Raw genomic sequence first — 14,703 nt, 5'->3', positions numbered from 1 at the left:
AATTTTAAATAAACTTTTTATTTACCTAGCATTAAATCAAGCAATCAATTTAACATACTTGAAGAAATCTGAACTACTGTAATGCACATCCCCCACCTCTACCCCGGCCCTCCCAAATTTCTGACTGGCCACCTATAAGCTCCTCTGAAATTTTTTTTAAATTTTACTAACATTTAGATTTTTTTTTATGTTTTACCTCAGCCAATCAATTTTTTATTCCCTACGACAATGTTTTTCTTCCCTCTGCTATCTTCATTAATTAAAATGCATCTGCTGCCCTGATAGTAAGATAAGATTAAGCTGCCAAGATTGACCTTATTGCACTCAGATCATTGCCTGTCAATGCACGCCTTGTTAAAACGTCAGCTAGAAAGACACTCAGTACAAAAAAGGTTTTTTTCTTTCTTTTTTGGGATTAAATAAACATGCCACAAAATACTTGAACGATTTTTTCTCTCTCCAGCTTCGAGCTATAAGTCATCGAAGATCGATATAGAATGTATGTTTGTTAAAGATGCAGGCTAATATAACATTTTGTGCACTCCCTTTGCATGCCAATAAATCCTCAAAATCTTGTGGGCTGTTGGAAAAATATTATAAACAAATCCCTGCTATTATCTTAGCAGGAAAATTTACTTTGTTCTCCATAAATAAATTAAAGCTTATTAAAGAACAGTGAAATTTGTCTGTTAATCCAGACGTTGTGTATTTCAAAACGTAAAGTCCATTTCAGTACGAACTTTAAATTTATTTGTTTAAAATGTTGTCTAACTGGGAATGGTTTGTCTAATCCAGCTATTTCCTTTGGAACCTAATAATGTGATGAAACGTAAAGTCCATTTCAGTGTGTACGTTAAAACTAAATGTTTAAAATTTTGTCTAACTCAGAATGATTTGTCTAATCCAGCCATCCCTTACAGAAAAAACTAATAGAAACTTATAAGTGTTTTATAATCCACTTATTAGTAACTTAAAAGTCACATATAAATTTTGAAATTTACTTATAAGTGTACTATAAAAAAGTAAGTATAAGTGAGGAATGGATTTCTCTACTTCACTTATAAGTAAAGATGAGCTACATATCAGTGAATATTTCACTTATACCTCACTTATAAGTGAAGATCAGTATGGTATGAGCGAAGTATAAGTGTGGACTTAGACTTTTTACCCTATACTAGACTTCTTTCAAGGAGCACTATGGGTATTCAAGGTAGCCAATCAGAGAGTTTGTCTCTGCAGAGATCAGCAACAAGAATTTGAAACCAAGTTTGTGTCTGTGAAAGGATGTTGGAGACTTTAGATTTATTTTGAGTATACCTTCACATCAGGTACAACAAGTAGGTTCTATTTACATCATCTCTCTATTTTAACTTCCTTTGCATGAAATTTTGAATCATTTGACTCAGTTGCTTTCAGATTTCATAAATTTGAAAAATTAAGCCTCAAGGTCATTAAATCTTGTTGCCTTTTTGTTCAACATTCTTGTTTGTAAACTGACCCAAATGAAAAAAAGGGGGAAACAAAATACTATAACAAACTACTTACAAAACACATGTTTTGAAAGAAAATAATTCCGATAGTATAGCAAATCACATGCAAATGAGCTAACAAAACACTATAACAAACTACTAACAAAACACTTTCAGTACAAACTACTAACAAAACACTTTAACAAACTACTTTCGAAACACTCTAACAAACCATTAACAAAACACTTTAACAAAATACTTACGAAACACTCTAATAAACTACTAACAAATCATAAGCAACAAATCATCAATAAACCACTAAATTTGAATTTTTAAAATTATAATTAGCATTAATTCACAAGTCTTTGAAAACATCTAAACACAATCTCATATTGAAACATTATAAACACCTTGTTTCACAGTATTTTGAATTCCAGGATTGACATTTTTCTTCAATAGACAATAGCACACCATTCCAACATTTAAAAACTTGAGAGATATAATTCTCAAGCCATTGGCCATGCACTTCTCCAATCACATACATTTTCACAGAATTTTCAAGTATAATTATAATTTTTTAATCCAGTGCTTAAAACTGATATGAGCTGGGTAGTGTATGGATTAAAGGTCTCTTAACATGAACAAAACCCCAATAAAAACAGGCCATATATGTACACATCCACATTCACAGATTGAAAATTACTGTAGTCCAGCATAAAAGAACTTTATGTCATATGCAATAAATAAATACCTCTGTTATATCCAAAATCCTGATTATGCTTTTTCCAATCAGGGATCAATATACATGTATATACTTTACATGTGTGTGACCTAGTGCTGGTGGTTTGCAAAACTAGTAATAAAATTAAGTTGTTCTTGGAAGATTTTACTGCACCTTAAAACAAATTAATCAAATGAAATGCTAACAAAATATTACCTTGATGCAGACTTTTTCAAAATGCAATTTCATTCTGCAGAGTTAAAGAAACATTTATAAAACACCAACAATGTAATTTAACAAAATACCATGCCACTCCATCCTGTAAAGTCTTGCATTGATGTTTCATTAAATGCAACACTTTCAAAACATACTAAGAAAATATAAAAGTATGATTTGTTAGTGTTTTGAAGATATTTTGCAAGTATTTTGTTAGATTTCTTTTTCATTTGGGGAATTAATATGTTAAGTTTGCATCATCAAAGAAATGTCATATGAAAGTGATTTTTTTTCCATAAAATTTTTATTTTACTTGATTATTTCATTTAAAGTGCAGATACATGTGTAAATGTAAAAAATAGCTTTGAACATATCATGCAACCCCTGCATGGTTGGAAGTTCTGTTCTAAATTAAGATCTTATAGGTATTTTACTTCACTTATAAGTCACTTATAGTCACTTATAAGGGACTAATACTTGATAAAGTATGAAGGGTTAATGCTTGACTTATAGTCACTTATAAGTGACTATACTGCATAGAGCATAAGTGGCTAATACTGGCTTATAAGTCACTTACAGGTTAAGTAGCTCATTTGCATATAAAATCCTAATGAGTAACTTATAAGTCACTTATTAGTTAAATGTATCAGTGAAGTGCAAGTCCAGAATAAACAACTTATAAGTAAAAGAATAAATCACTTATAAGTCACTTATCAGAAATTTCTGTAAGGGATTTTGTCCTCAATCAACCCTGCAGCTCCCTTTTCCTTAAATGCTGAAAAATTCTCTCTTTCTGTCACACTCTCAACTAAATCCTTACCCACCCTACCCTATCTCTCTATAACACTCTTCAGGGCCAAATAAAAAAAAATCACTTTCCAGAAATAGAGCCGGGGAATGGTTAAAGCTTTTAAAACTAATGAGAAATATTTTCTATGTCAGACTCAGTTTGACAAACCCATTACTACAGCTTAATTACTTGATGTTTGTCTTCAACGTCTAAATTAACTGCCGTAAAAAAACCTACACAAAAACTATAAACGACCACCTTGTACGTAGAAAGATTCCTGTTCTTAAAACTGAAAAATTTTTATAAAGTTTACCTTTTTTTTTACCCACTATCTTTTTTTAACTTCTGTCTTCTCTTTTTTAAAAGTAATCAATTTTGTTAAGTATCTAGAAAAATCTTTAAAAATCATAAAATTCCTAAAAAATTAAAATATCTGTGTTCTAAATGAAAAATGTTTTTCAGAAATGACTACTGTGTGTGAACAGTTTTACAACTTAATAAATTATTTAAAACAAATTACATCAGTACTATTTCACTTTTTACATTATTTCTTTTTTTTTTAAAGATTTTTCTATTTTCTTTGGTTTTTCTTATTTTCTAAGATTTTTTTCTATATTCTAAGATTTTTTTTTATTTTCTATGATTTTTTTTATTTTCTAAGATTTTTTTTTACTTATACTCTGATTTTCTAAGATTTTACTTACTTCTCTACAGGCCTGTTCACAGACGCGACTTTTGGCAAGGTCACAGCAAGGTCGTCCTGACCACACTGCCAAAGAGTGGACAACTGAAAAAAAAATCAAAAGAAGTCGATTTTCATACAGTGAGTGAAACTCCTAGCTTTGACCAACCATGGCAGCTTCGAAAAAATATGCTGAATTCAAAGTTTTTTATACTAGGGTATTATGACTATTTGACAACTATAGTGATTAGAATAAATTTGATGTTCTTGAAGTAATCAAAGATCTATAAATTTTGAAGGGTTGAAAAGTTCTGGTTGAAAGTTTTAGGGAGATCCTCATTCCACTTTTTACAGTTTGAGTTATTATTAGTTTACAATATCAAAATCAACCATATTAGGTTCTTGTACTTTTCATTAAGTAAATAAAAATGGCACTTCGTATAATTAATATGCCACTTTTTGTCTACAAGATTTCATATGTCACTAAGATGCTAAAACAAGGACATTTTCAGGGAGTGAATCTTTAACAATTTTCATGTATCACAGCATTTGCAAGTACTGCAAAATCATATGTTGGTGTTTTTTTTTTTTTAATTTAAGTATATGGTACTTTGCAGAAAACTTACATGTCAGGTTTTAAATTTTGCAAAACTTGATCTTGGAAAACTTTGTAAATAAAATTTCTCCACACAAATATTTCCATATTTAAAGTAGCAGTATAGTCATTTACTCATTTACAAAGCAATTTGTATCTAGAATCTCAGACTTATGAAATATGATATCATATGTACATCTTGAACTGACAACCTACTAGGTAGTAGTTATTAATTGCGTGCAACCAAAAATGTAGCTCAGGTACATTTATGATAAGCAAATATCCAAAAATATTCAAGACATGATATCTCTCTGAGTCTAAAAAAAAACTACACTTAATCATCCACCAAAGAAAAAAATCTAAACACATCACGATAAACAAAAAAATTTACTGCAGGCCGATATAATTACATCCCCCTGGAATTAACAAGATAACAATTTGACACACAGGTGTCAGTTAGCGGTATGACCCCCGACCTTAAACCTCCTCCCCCCTGTCAAAATCACAAGTACAGCATTAAACGTTCCCCCTCCTCGCTCCTTTGTACCTGAACTTCCAACAAACCTAGAAGCGTCAGCCCGACCCATACAAAGCGTTTTATTTCCACATCAGTTTACACCATCAACCCTTTGATTTTTTTCCCCCCATGCCTTTTTTTTCTCTCTCCGACTTCATTTTAACTCTTTGCCTTGTCAATCATTCCCCTTATTCTCTCTCCCCGTCAATCATTTCCTGAGTTCCTTTTTACCGAGTGCAGTGATCTGTGCAACTGATAATGGATTGTCAAGGCTTCGATACAACCCCCCTTTATTCTCGTGTTTTTACAACCGATGACATATCCCCCGAAGATCTGTTAAAACCCCAGTCGTGGTGAATGGCGGCTTTTTAAGTCGGGCGGTCTGTGTTGTTAGTCTGACTTTTATCCGTAACTACGCATCATTAGTTTGGTAAAATACCCTCATTAAAGGTAACTCCAGGTACTGTATACAGACAGGGGCATTCGGAGTTATTATCAGATGTAAAGAGGTGAAGAAGGCTAGTCTGTATTAACATGCACAGAAAGATGAAATTCTGAATAAATATAAATATAACTCCACTGCTGTTGGATTAACTGATTTTGTGAAGGATTACACAAAATGAATGGCTGATCATTCTCTCTATAGTTTACTAACAATCTTTAACTGGATTTAATCATAATGATAGTATTACACAAAACTGCTTTAACTGCAATCTGCATTTCAATCTTACTATTATACCTGTCCAAGTGTCCATTCAATTTATTTCAAAGTATGTACTACATGTATTTCAGTCAGTTTATTACAAAGTTCAATTTGAAGAATGTGGTAGTCCTATGATTCAGTTTAAAAGAGAGGGAGAGCGAGAGGTTTTGGAAAACAACTTCTTAATACAGAAAAGGATAAAAGAAATCCTATAGGAACACAGCAATAGGACCTAGTTGCTCAACCTACACCAGACTTAATATATAAAACCCTACTGTGAGGTGAACAGTGATGTAGGTCTGCAGACCTAGCTGTCCAACCTATTATGGCCAACTTAATACTAAAATCCTTAAACTGGAGTAATTTGTCTGAAGGATTGAAACTGAGTACCATGGTAGCAGAGCTCATAAAAACCAATTTGTCTAACCTGAGTATACAAGAATTCATTAGTACTGAAAGTCCTAGATGATCGAGTGATGAACAAGTTCTACAGGACTAAGACAGTCCTTATGATAGAGGTAGAGCTCTCTAAGGAACTATATATAATCTAACATAATTAATACTTAAAAGTCCTAAGAAAAAAGTCTGCAGGACTAAGACAGTCCTAAAATGGAAGAGCTGACTTGAACTAAATCTTATCAAATGTTACTGGCCTGCACAAGACTACATAATACTTTCAAAAGTCTAAGAACATTAGGTCTACAGGACTGAGGCAGTCCGTTAGGACTGATATAAAGAAGTCACCTCTGATTAAAAAAAAAACTGCAGCTAAAATTTACTAGCAGTCTGGATGATGTTGGCCTTCACAGTTAAATACCAGAGTCAGGGCCCACTTTACAAATGCTTTCCAACCAAGTTTAGGAATTTTGACATGGTTTTTGACTCTTCGGGTTCACTACAAACTGTGCAATTTCTGACACCTGTCAAGATTTGACACAGTAGATTTCTATTGACTTGAATTGAAACTGCAAAATCATTTTATCAAATATTTCAATAAAATAATCTTTAATTTCACCTTTCAATGAAGATTTTATCAATTTTATGTTTACAGTAGCCAATTTCCGGTTGATAAAGCATAACATTCCTCAGGTATAGAACATTTTAATTTTTTCTTTAATTTGACAGTTTCAGAATAATTGGTTGTTAGCTTGTGGCTTTTAAGTATAGATTTACTTTCTATAGATATATTTTTTATTAAATTGTTTGCCATTAAAATGGTCCATGATTAGATGAAACTCTCAATTGAATTGTTAATTAACAATAATAATTTTCTAGGGAGATGGGGGGCTAAAATAGGCTGAGCCAGCTGCCCCCAATCCCATTCACATTAACATCTGTGAATAAAATATTGTTTAAAATTAAATAATAATTTTCCGGCCTTCTACCAATATAACAGCCAGAGAGAGAAAAATAGCACGGAGCTTAGTAAAAAAAACGCTGACTTAAATTCTGATCTTAATGCCCCAGCATTTTAATGACCAGAATTTCAAATCGGAAATCTTTAGAATTACATCCATTTTCTAAATACAAAGTCAAACTCCAAACAAAGACTTAGTGAATGGCAGGGGATGACACCAACAATTACACAGAAAGAACATAAACAAACAAAACAGTAGTTAACCCCTCAACAACACTAAGCTCAAAGACCAATATTGGCAGGCTAGCTTTACGGATCTCTTAGGGCAATGAAATGAAAAAGGCCATTAACAATGGGGGAATGATATGGGTCAAGAAAGGAAGTCTGTCCAGGCCCTCTGAGCTTTAACTAACAGAAAGAATTACACCAAAGTTGTTTTCATAGAATTTTTTTTAAAAAAGATATGATAAAGCTAACCATCATATAGCTGAACTTCAATCAAATCTCCAACATTGATACCTCAAATACCATGGAAATGTCAAAGGAATTTGGAAGTCCCAACCACTAACTATTTTTACCTCAAATAAACATCTCAAATACTCGAAATTATCTCAATTTAGTTTTTTCTTGGTCCAAACCAGTTCAAGATATTGTGATTTGACTGTTTTATCTGAAATGACCAATGCTAAAAAAGCGTCTTGTGGCAGAAATTTTTCTACCTACAGAACGATTCAAGTCAGATTGTTTGTGAATTAATATAATTATTTACTCAGCTCATGACCAATTTGGGGACAGTACATCTGCATTGTATGATAAATTAAAAACAATGATTTCAATTACATGTACTGATGTATAAAGTTAAATTGCCTGACAAAAATTAAAAAAAACTCAGCCAGCATTTAAAACTAATTCTCTTGGCTGTATAAAACTTTTCATAAAAGGAATTTAAATGCTGAATAGGACATTACTATATGGTGTCATATATTATCATCTTGATCATATAAAATTAAATGTCTGCACACTCAGATTTTAGATAATAATTTCAGATTTTATTTTAAATTTTGCCTTTTAATAAGAGCTTTTATATTGGAGACTGTATTCTTCTACCCTAAATATTCTTAATTTGGACTATTCTGTTCTCCTTTAACAGAAAAGCTATTGAACTATGACCTCATCTGGCTCACCTGTATGTTTGATGTAATGATTGCCAAACAGGGCCTACTTAACTCTTGGTTTGACTGACAACCACACATTGGTTTTTCTATTCAGTCTTCTGCCTGGATTAAGTTAGATTACATAAGCCTCAAATCTCACCAAAAGAAATTTTTTGTTCAACTCACAGGAAAAAAAAATTTCCAAATCTTTTGCGACAATCTCTCATTTTGACCTTATGTGAATTGAGTCACGATTAATTTTTTTAAATGAAACTGTGAGAAAAATATGGAAGAATAAAAATTTTGATATAATCTTTGCTCATTAGAAAAATGTCACTCTAATTGGCCTGTAAGTGACGACTTTATAATTCTTTCAATCAACCATTGCCTGGCACATTTTGAAGCACACAAAAAACTTCAATATGGCTATTGATCTCTGGCTGTTACCTATACAGATGTCAAATTATATAGCAGCTTACTGCAGATCTTTTTTATTGGAAAAAGGATTTCAACATGACTCTGAATTCCTCATTTGTTAGAGGAAAACAAACATAAAAAATTATGTCTTAATTAAGTTTAGCCTAATCCTTTGCTTTTTTCATTTCATGCATTTATTTTTACCATCCCCACCCCCCACTTCCTCTCTCTGACACAAAAATCAAAATCAGATATTGTATTGGACAGCATGCTTTTTGTACTGAAGAAGATTTTTGATAAGTGATCAACAACCCTGTTTACCTACAAGCTACAAGCTAGGGTTTTTCTCAGCTAAATTAAGTTATCAAACGTTCTCCTTCTATCTTCAACTTTGAAGGTAGGGGTTTTAATTTATCTCAGCTTGATAAGTAAGCAACAATCTTCATTATATCTGCTTGCAAGCTTGAAGGTAAGATCTCTAATTCTGAATCAGCTCAAGATAATTGACAATCTTCTACTTTCATACATTAAGCTTGAAGACATTTAGCTTGAAAGGGATCAATTAACCTTTATCTACCAGCTTAAAGGAGCTTGACTGATGATTGACAATCCTCTCCTAACCAACAAACTTGAAAGTAAGCAATCTTGAGGGTAAGGATACAATTAGTTTGATCAGTGATTTAACAAGCTTGAAGGTAATATCAAGTTATCTTGGCTTAATTTTTTATAGACTGTCACAACAATATTGAAGGCAAGGATACAATTAGCATGATAAGTGAGTAAACAAGTCTCCCTCTTGTACAGCATGAAGGTAAAAAGTTAATTTTTCCTTTAATAACCAATTAGCTTAAAGGTTATGTCAGCTTGCTTTGAGATTGACAATTCAAATCATGTAAGGATCCAAGATTTTTTTTCAGAAGGATCAACATACACTCAGAAAAGAAAACTTTATACCACAAAAAAATTTGTGACAAGTAAAAAAATCCCATTTTACAAACTTCTTCAAATAAAAAAAATCTATTTTGTAGGGTAGAGGAAGTCCTTTCTATATTTCCTAAGGATGAATATCATTACGTTTGACAGGGAGGGTGATCTGAGTTTTGAGGTCATTATATATTGGTTTCATTTTTTGCCAAAAGTAGAGGGTCTAACCCTCACACTCTCTAATTCCGCCCTTGAATTTCTCCTTTATTTACAGCTTACACACTTAATTACCTTCTATTGTTTGATTGACACACTGCCAGAACTCAATCTACAAAGAAAAGAAACAAGAATTCAAAATAAATATAGTAAATGCATGTACTTTGGGGTATGAATGCTGTATAAAAGATCACACTATGCAATCTTACAAGACTATATTTCATGCAGATCTGATATTAGCTGCAGATCTGTAGCTCACTTAAGTCAGAAAAAATTGGGATAGACACCAAGCAAGCTACAGATCTACATTTAGAAATTCATCAATTTCTACAATTCAAAAATTTTGAAAGCATAAGTACATTAAGATTTTTAAAACTAAACACCTTAAGAAACCCAATTTTGTCGTTTTTTTTTTTTTTTTTTTGCTAGCGCTCTCGAGCACTAGCAACTACGTTAGTCCAAAATTCCTTGAATACGCATGCTCGGCTTCACGATCGTGCATTCTGGGAAAACTGTGAAAGCTACTATAGATAGACTGTACGATAAGAATTTCGTTGTATCATGTTGTAGCATTAAATAACTATGTTTATTTTTTGTGTAGCTTACACTTTAAAGATAACTGCATAATTGTAATACTTCAAATTTTCCGTTTTTTTCTGACGGAAATCCGAAAAGCCCGAGTCATTATCTGATTGTTCTAAACAAAGACAGGGGAGAATCTTCTTTTAACGTCTAAGCACAACCAAAGATAGACTCTTATTTCTGATTGGTCAATTCAGCAAATCTTACAAACTCCAGAAACAAGAATTTACACTAAAAATAACAAATAAATCCATTGTTTATATAAAAAAAATCTGATGTGTACGGCCTTTAACCAAACATTGCTTGACAAAGAAAACCCAACCAAGCTACTTCACTTCGTCACATTCGGAACTCTCTGGATTTCTTTATACAACATACACTCTGAGTTATTTTCTATATTCCTTTCTTAACTCCCCTGTATTTTCTTTGCTACATTGCCACGAAATTCTATTCTTAAACCAGCTCATACAATGCCTCAATCGGCATCTTATCCATATTATATAGAGTCTCCCCCTCTCCAGTAAAGGTCATAAATGTTCCGTTGCGCCAAAAAACCAATAGGTCAAAACACTCCCCCCTCTCATTTCTTTACCTACAATTATAACTTGACTGCCGTCACGAAAAAAGGGCCCTTGTCTTTTGACGTCACAATGCTCAGAAAATGACGTCAAAGTCACGGTATTGTAAACACGGAAGTAATTTTTATCTACTGCGTTTCGTGAACTAGAAATAATATTAGATTTCAAAGTGTAACAAAGATTTGAAATTTGATGCAGACATTTTGTAATAGGTATATGATATCATTATTATTTAGTACGTGGTTTATTCATTAATCTGTTTAAGTATTTAACTTCATGGTGATATACGCGACATTTGACATATGTATGCACATTGCAAGGAACAGCGATTAAAACGAAGTCTATGCATGACTAAATTAAAGATGCTGCCTATTTGTTTTTTGAGCAATTCACAAATGTTTAAATTTGAATTCATGTTAAAAAGTCTAAATATTAAAAGGTTTATTTCATACACATGTATATATATATTTTTTTTTTGAGAGAGAGAGAGAGAGAGAGAGAGAGAAATGAACGAGTGAGAGATCTTTGCACATAGTTTTACCATTTTTATTAGCACTACTTTTTTTCCTGAAAAATATATACCATAATTTAAAATGCATTTAGCCATTTTAATTTTAAGCCATAGTTAATCATACTGATGTACACCGATAGCCAGCCTACGGTGAACTATCGATTTTAAAATGTGTGTGAAAAGAGAGGGTTAAGGAGATAAGCAAAAAAAAATTTCCGAAAAAAAAGACAACTGGTTAAAGTTCAAACTAAAAAAACATAACATTTCTTTGATTGGATATAGATTTTGGTAACATGGGAGATCCAACCCTTCTACATCAACAATAAATAATTCTATACTACATGTAAATTAACAGTAAGATAATATGCTAAGGAAATAAGGGGGGGGGGGGGGTGCGGAGGATGGGGATGCCACTAAAATTTTGCTAAAAATAAATTTGTTTCAAAAGCTTCTTTACAAATGATCAAAATTTAATAAATACATTCAAGAGAAATATATGGTAAAAATTACTATGTTTCAATTTTCTTAAAATGTTCCGATGAAATAAATGAATGAAATTCCACTCAAACCTGTATTGCAATATGTTTAGAAAATAAACTTGGCTGTTATAGACTTTTCCCAAAAGCATTATACCCAGTGTTGAAGAAATTAACAATATTACATCGGACAATGATATTATGAATGAGAATATTTATAAACCAGAATAAAAAAAAAACACCATAGATTAAGCAAAAATACGTACGAATTTCTGGCTGATGTCCGATATGGCAGCATCTTTTGAGAATACATAACTGATAGAACAAAAAGTATGTGACAAGTGGTTATGGATGTAATTTCAAAAAGTTATAAAACTGCATAAAATCTTTAAAAACTTTAATGAGCGTGAAATACGAGTGTTGATCCAAAAGTAATGTCACAACTTCAATAAAATTGAAAAAAATTGCTACTAGTCAACGTACAACAACATAATTATAAATGATGGAAGCTATATTTGTTTTAAATCAGACCTGAAAATTTTAATTTAAAGTAAATAATACTTTTAAAAAATATAGAATTATATACAATGTGCAAATCTGGTAGTCGCCGCATCTAAATAACGTCATGTTATCGATACTTGCCGTCATACTTAAAAACGTTTCCCAATAATATTATTTGAGATTCTCGGAATATGTTCACAAATTTCTGTTCTTTAATGAATTCTTGGTATAGCCATTGTGCATTCACTCTTTTCATAACAAAGTCCTTTGTCAAAATTCCTTGAACAATATAATAAGACGGTGTCCAAATACATTTACATAACAGATACACGTTGTCTTTTGACAACATCAGATACCATGTTAAACGTTTCCTTCCAACCTCTCTTCTTGCAGCCTTCCTGTCTTCTGATAATAATTCAATGACCTATCACACTCCCTAAAATCTATAAACATGACCCTTCTTTACTTTTTTTATCATTGTAAGTCTTATCAATCAGTGTAACTGTCTATATTGGTAATTTCCCCACTTTGAAGTAAAAATGCATAACAGCTCGCCCCCCCCCCCCACCCCCCCCACCCTTTGACACTTCCTTTGTTCAATGCATCAGAGGCAAACACAATTTTATAATAGAAAATCACAATGACGTCATTTAATCTTAACTGATCATTTGATAAACATGTTTATACTAAGTTAATTTTATCTTTTAAAATCTTTTGGCAATAAGAAAAGCTTGAAATGTTTTCAATGTGTTTGTCTTTCTCATCCTAAAAAAAAAATATTCTTTAAAATATGACGTTTAGATGTGACGCGGTGACACCCCCATTGTTTAAAACATCTATAAAACTAATTCAATTTAACATTATTAGAAAATAATTTAATTTCACTTGTAACACGTCATTTGATTGGATAAAAGATTTTATCCATTTTGTATAACATAACTTGCTTACGTCACAATGAGTTACGTCAAAAAACGTATTACTCCGCTTGACGTTACTTTTAAAATTTAATCACTGTGAAGCCTTGTTCTGGAGGAAAAATTGTCTCACTGTCTGCACTGAAATTAAAATCACGGTTTATATAGTGTAAACTGTCCCAAGTTATGTTATATCGTATAATATAAGTTGAAATAAGCTTTATTCCTTAAAAAGTTTCGATGTTAATTAGATTTATATTTGTGCATCTTTTGGTGTATTGTATTTGATAATATGACACCAAACACAAAAGATATGTACACTGTGACATTACTTTTGGATCAACCCTCATATATTGATTGATTGATTGTATATTTTTTAACGTCCCTCTCGAGAATGTGAAATATATTGCAATGACTATTGATATCATGATATAAAATAGATAAGTCACGTTTTGCGCAGATTTTAACTTCTCAACTCTGACACATGTATCAAAATACCCTGCATATCTCGACATTAATTTCTTAAAGTTCCGTTGAAATCGAGATACTGAAGTTTATATCATAATTCTAACATGGCACTAAGGAAAGGAATTAACAAACAAACACAAATATTTCTGCTTTTAAAGAAAAATTATTGGCCATTACAGTCGCATGCAAGTAGCATCGGGAGGGGGGGGCTACACTGAAAGTTCGGTTGTCACCCCCACCTCCACACACACACACACACACACACTTTTTGTCATAGTCAAATTCCTGCACTAAAGGACAAAAGAATAAGGCAGTGTACGTATAATGTTTGATTAAGAAAACTTGATACTCCTAACCCCCCCCCCCCCCCAAAGGCGAATTTTGGATTAGAGTTTTGAGTTTGGACAATCACCCCCTCCCTTTTTTTGGTTGACTAATTTTTTAAGTTAAATTTTTTTTTCTGGCTGATCCCCTTTCATTTGATAAGTTTGGTATGTTGTGAAGAAATAACTACGAAAAAATTGTTTGCCTAATTATTTTAAGCGAAAGAAAGTAAAATTAGATCCGTAGATTATTACTTAATTGTATCGCCTCATACAAAAAGCATAAACGTGTTTTGGGCGTAATATTTCATTATTGGTTAAGACAATCGCATCGAAATGTGAAAAGCTTATTCTATCAAGTTAGTCAATGTCACGGAGAAAAATAAATAGATGACCTTTCTTGGCCGAAAAAAATTTTCTTTTGCTTGTCAAGAAAAATGTAGTAGTTGAAAGTGCCCACTACTGAAAAAAATACAGCTGTCCCCCCCCCCCTCCACCCACTACAGGCCTGCCTTTATTGAGTAAAAATATACTAGTATTCAGACAGTTTCAGTTTCAAATAGATTTCGTCAAAATTGTAATGGAACTG

General features: G+C 32.1%; 1 protein-coding gene across 1 annotated transcript in view; it reads right to left on the bottom strand.

Annotated features, from left to right (window-relative positions):
- The window catches only part of LOC134260686 (reversion-inducing cysteine-rich protein with Kazal motifs-like), a 56,402-nt gene that overhangs the window by 20,079 nt on the left and 21,620 nt on the right, over nt 1-14,703 (bottom strand). The window contains exons 4-5 of the mRNA XM_062743231.1: nt 9,837-9,873; nt 3,901-3,983 (exon numbers count right to left, since the gene is read on the bottom strand). Of these exons, the coding sequence (XP_062599215.1) occupies nt 3,901-3,983; nt 9,837-9,873 (120 nt within the window). The remainder of the gene's footprint in view (nt 1-3,900; nt 3,984-9,836; nt 9,874-14,703) is intronic.

Source organism: Saccostrea cucullata, unplaced genomic scaffold (genome assembly GCF_032062105.1).
Source record: "Saccostrea cucullata isolate Sc308-1 unplaced genomic scaffold, CSIRO_AGI_Scuc_v1 ctg1306, whole genome shotgun sequence".
Taxonomy (NCBI): domain Eukaryota; kingdom Metazoa; phylum Mollusca; class Bivalvia; order Ostreida; family Ostreidae; genus Saccostrea; species Saccostrea cuccullata.
The sequence above is the reverse complement of the archived record's forward strand: the minus strand, read 5'-3'. Positions and strand labels throughout refer to the sequence as shown.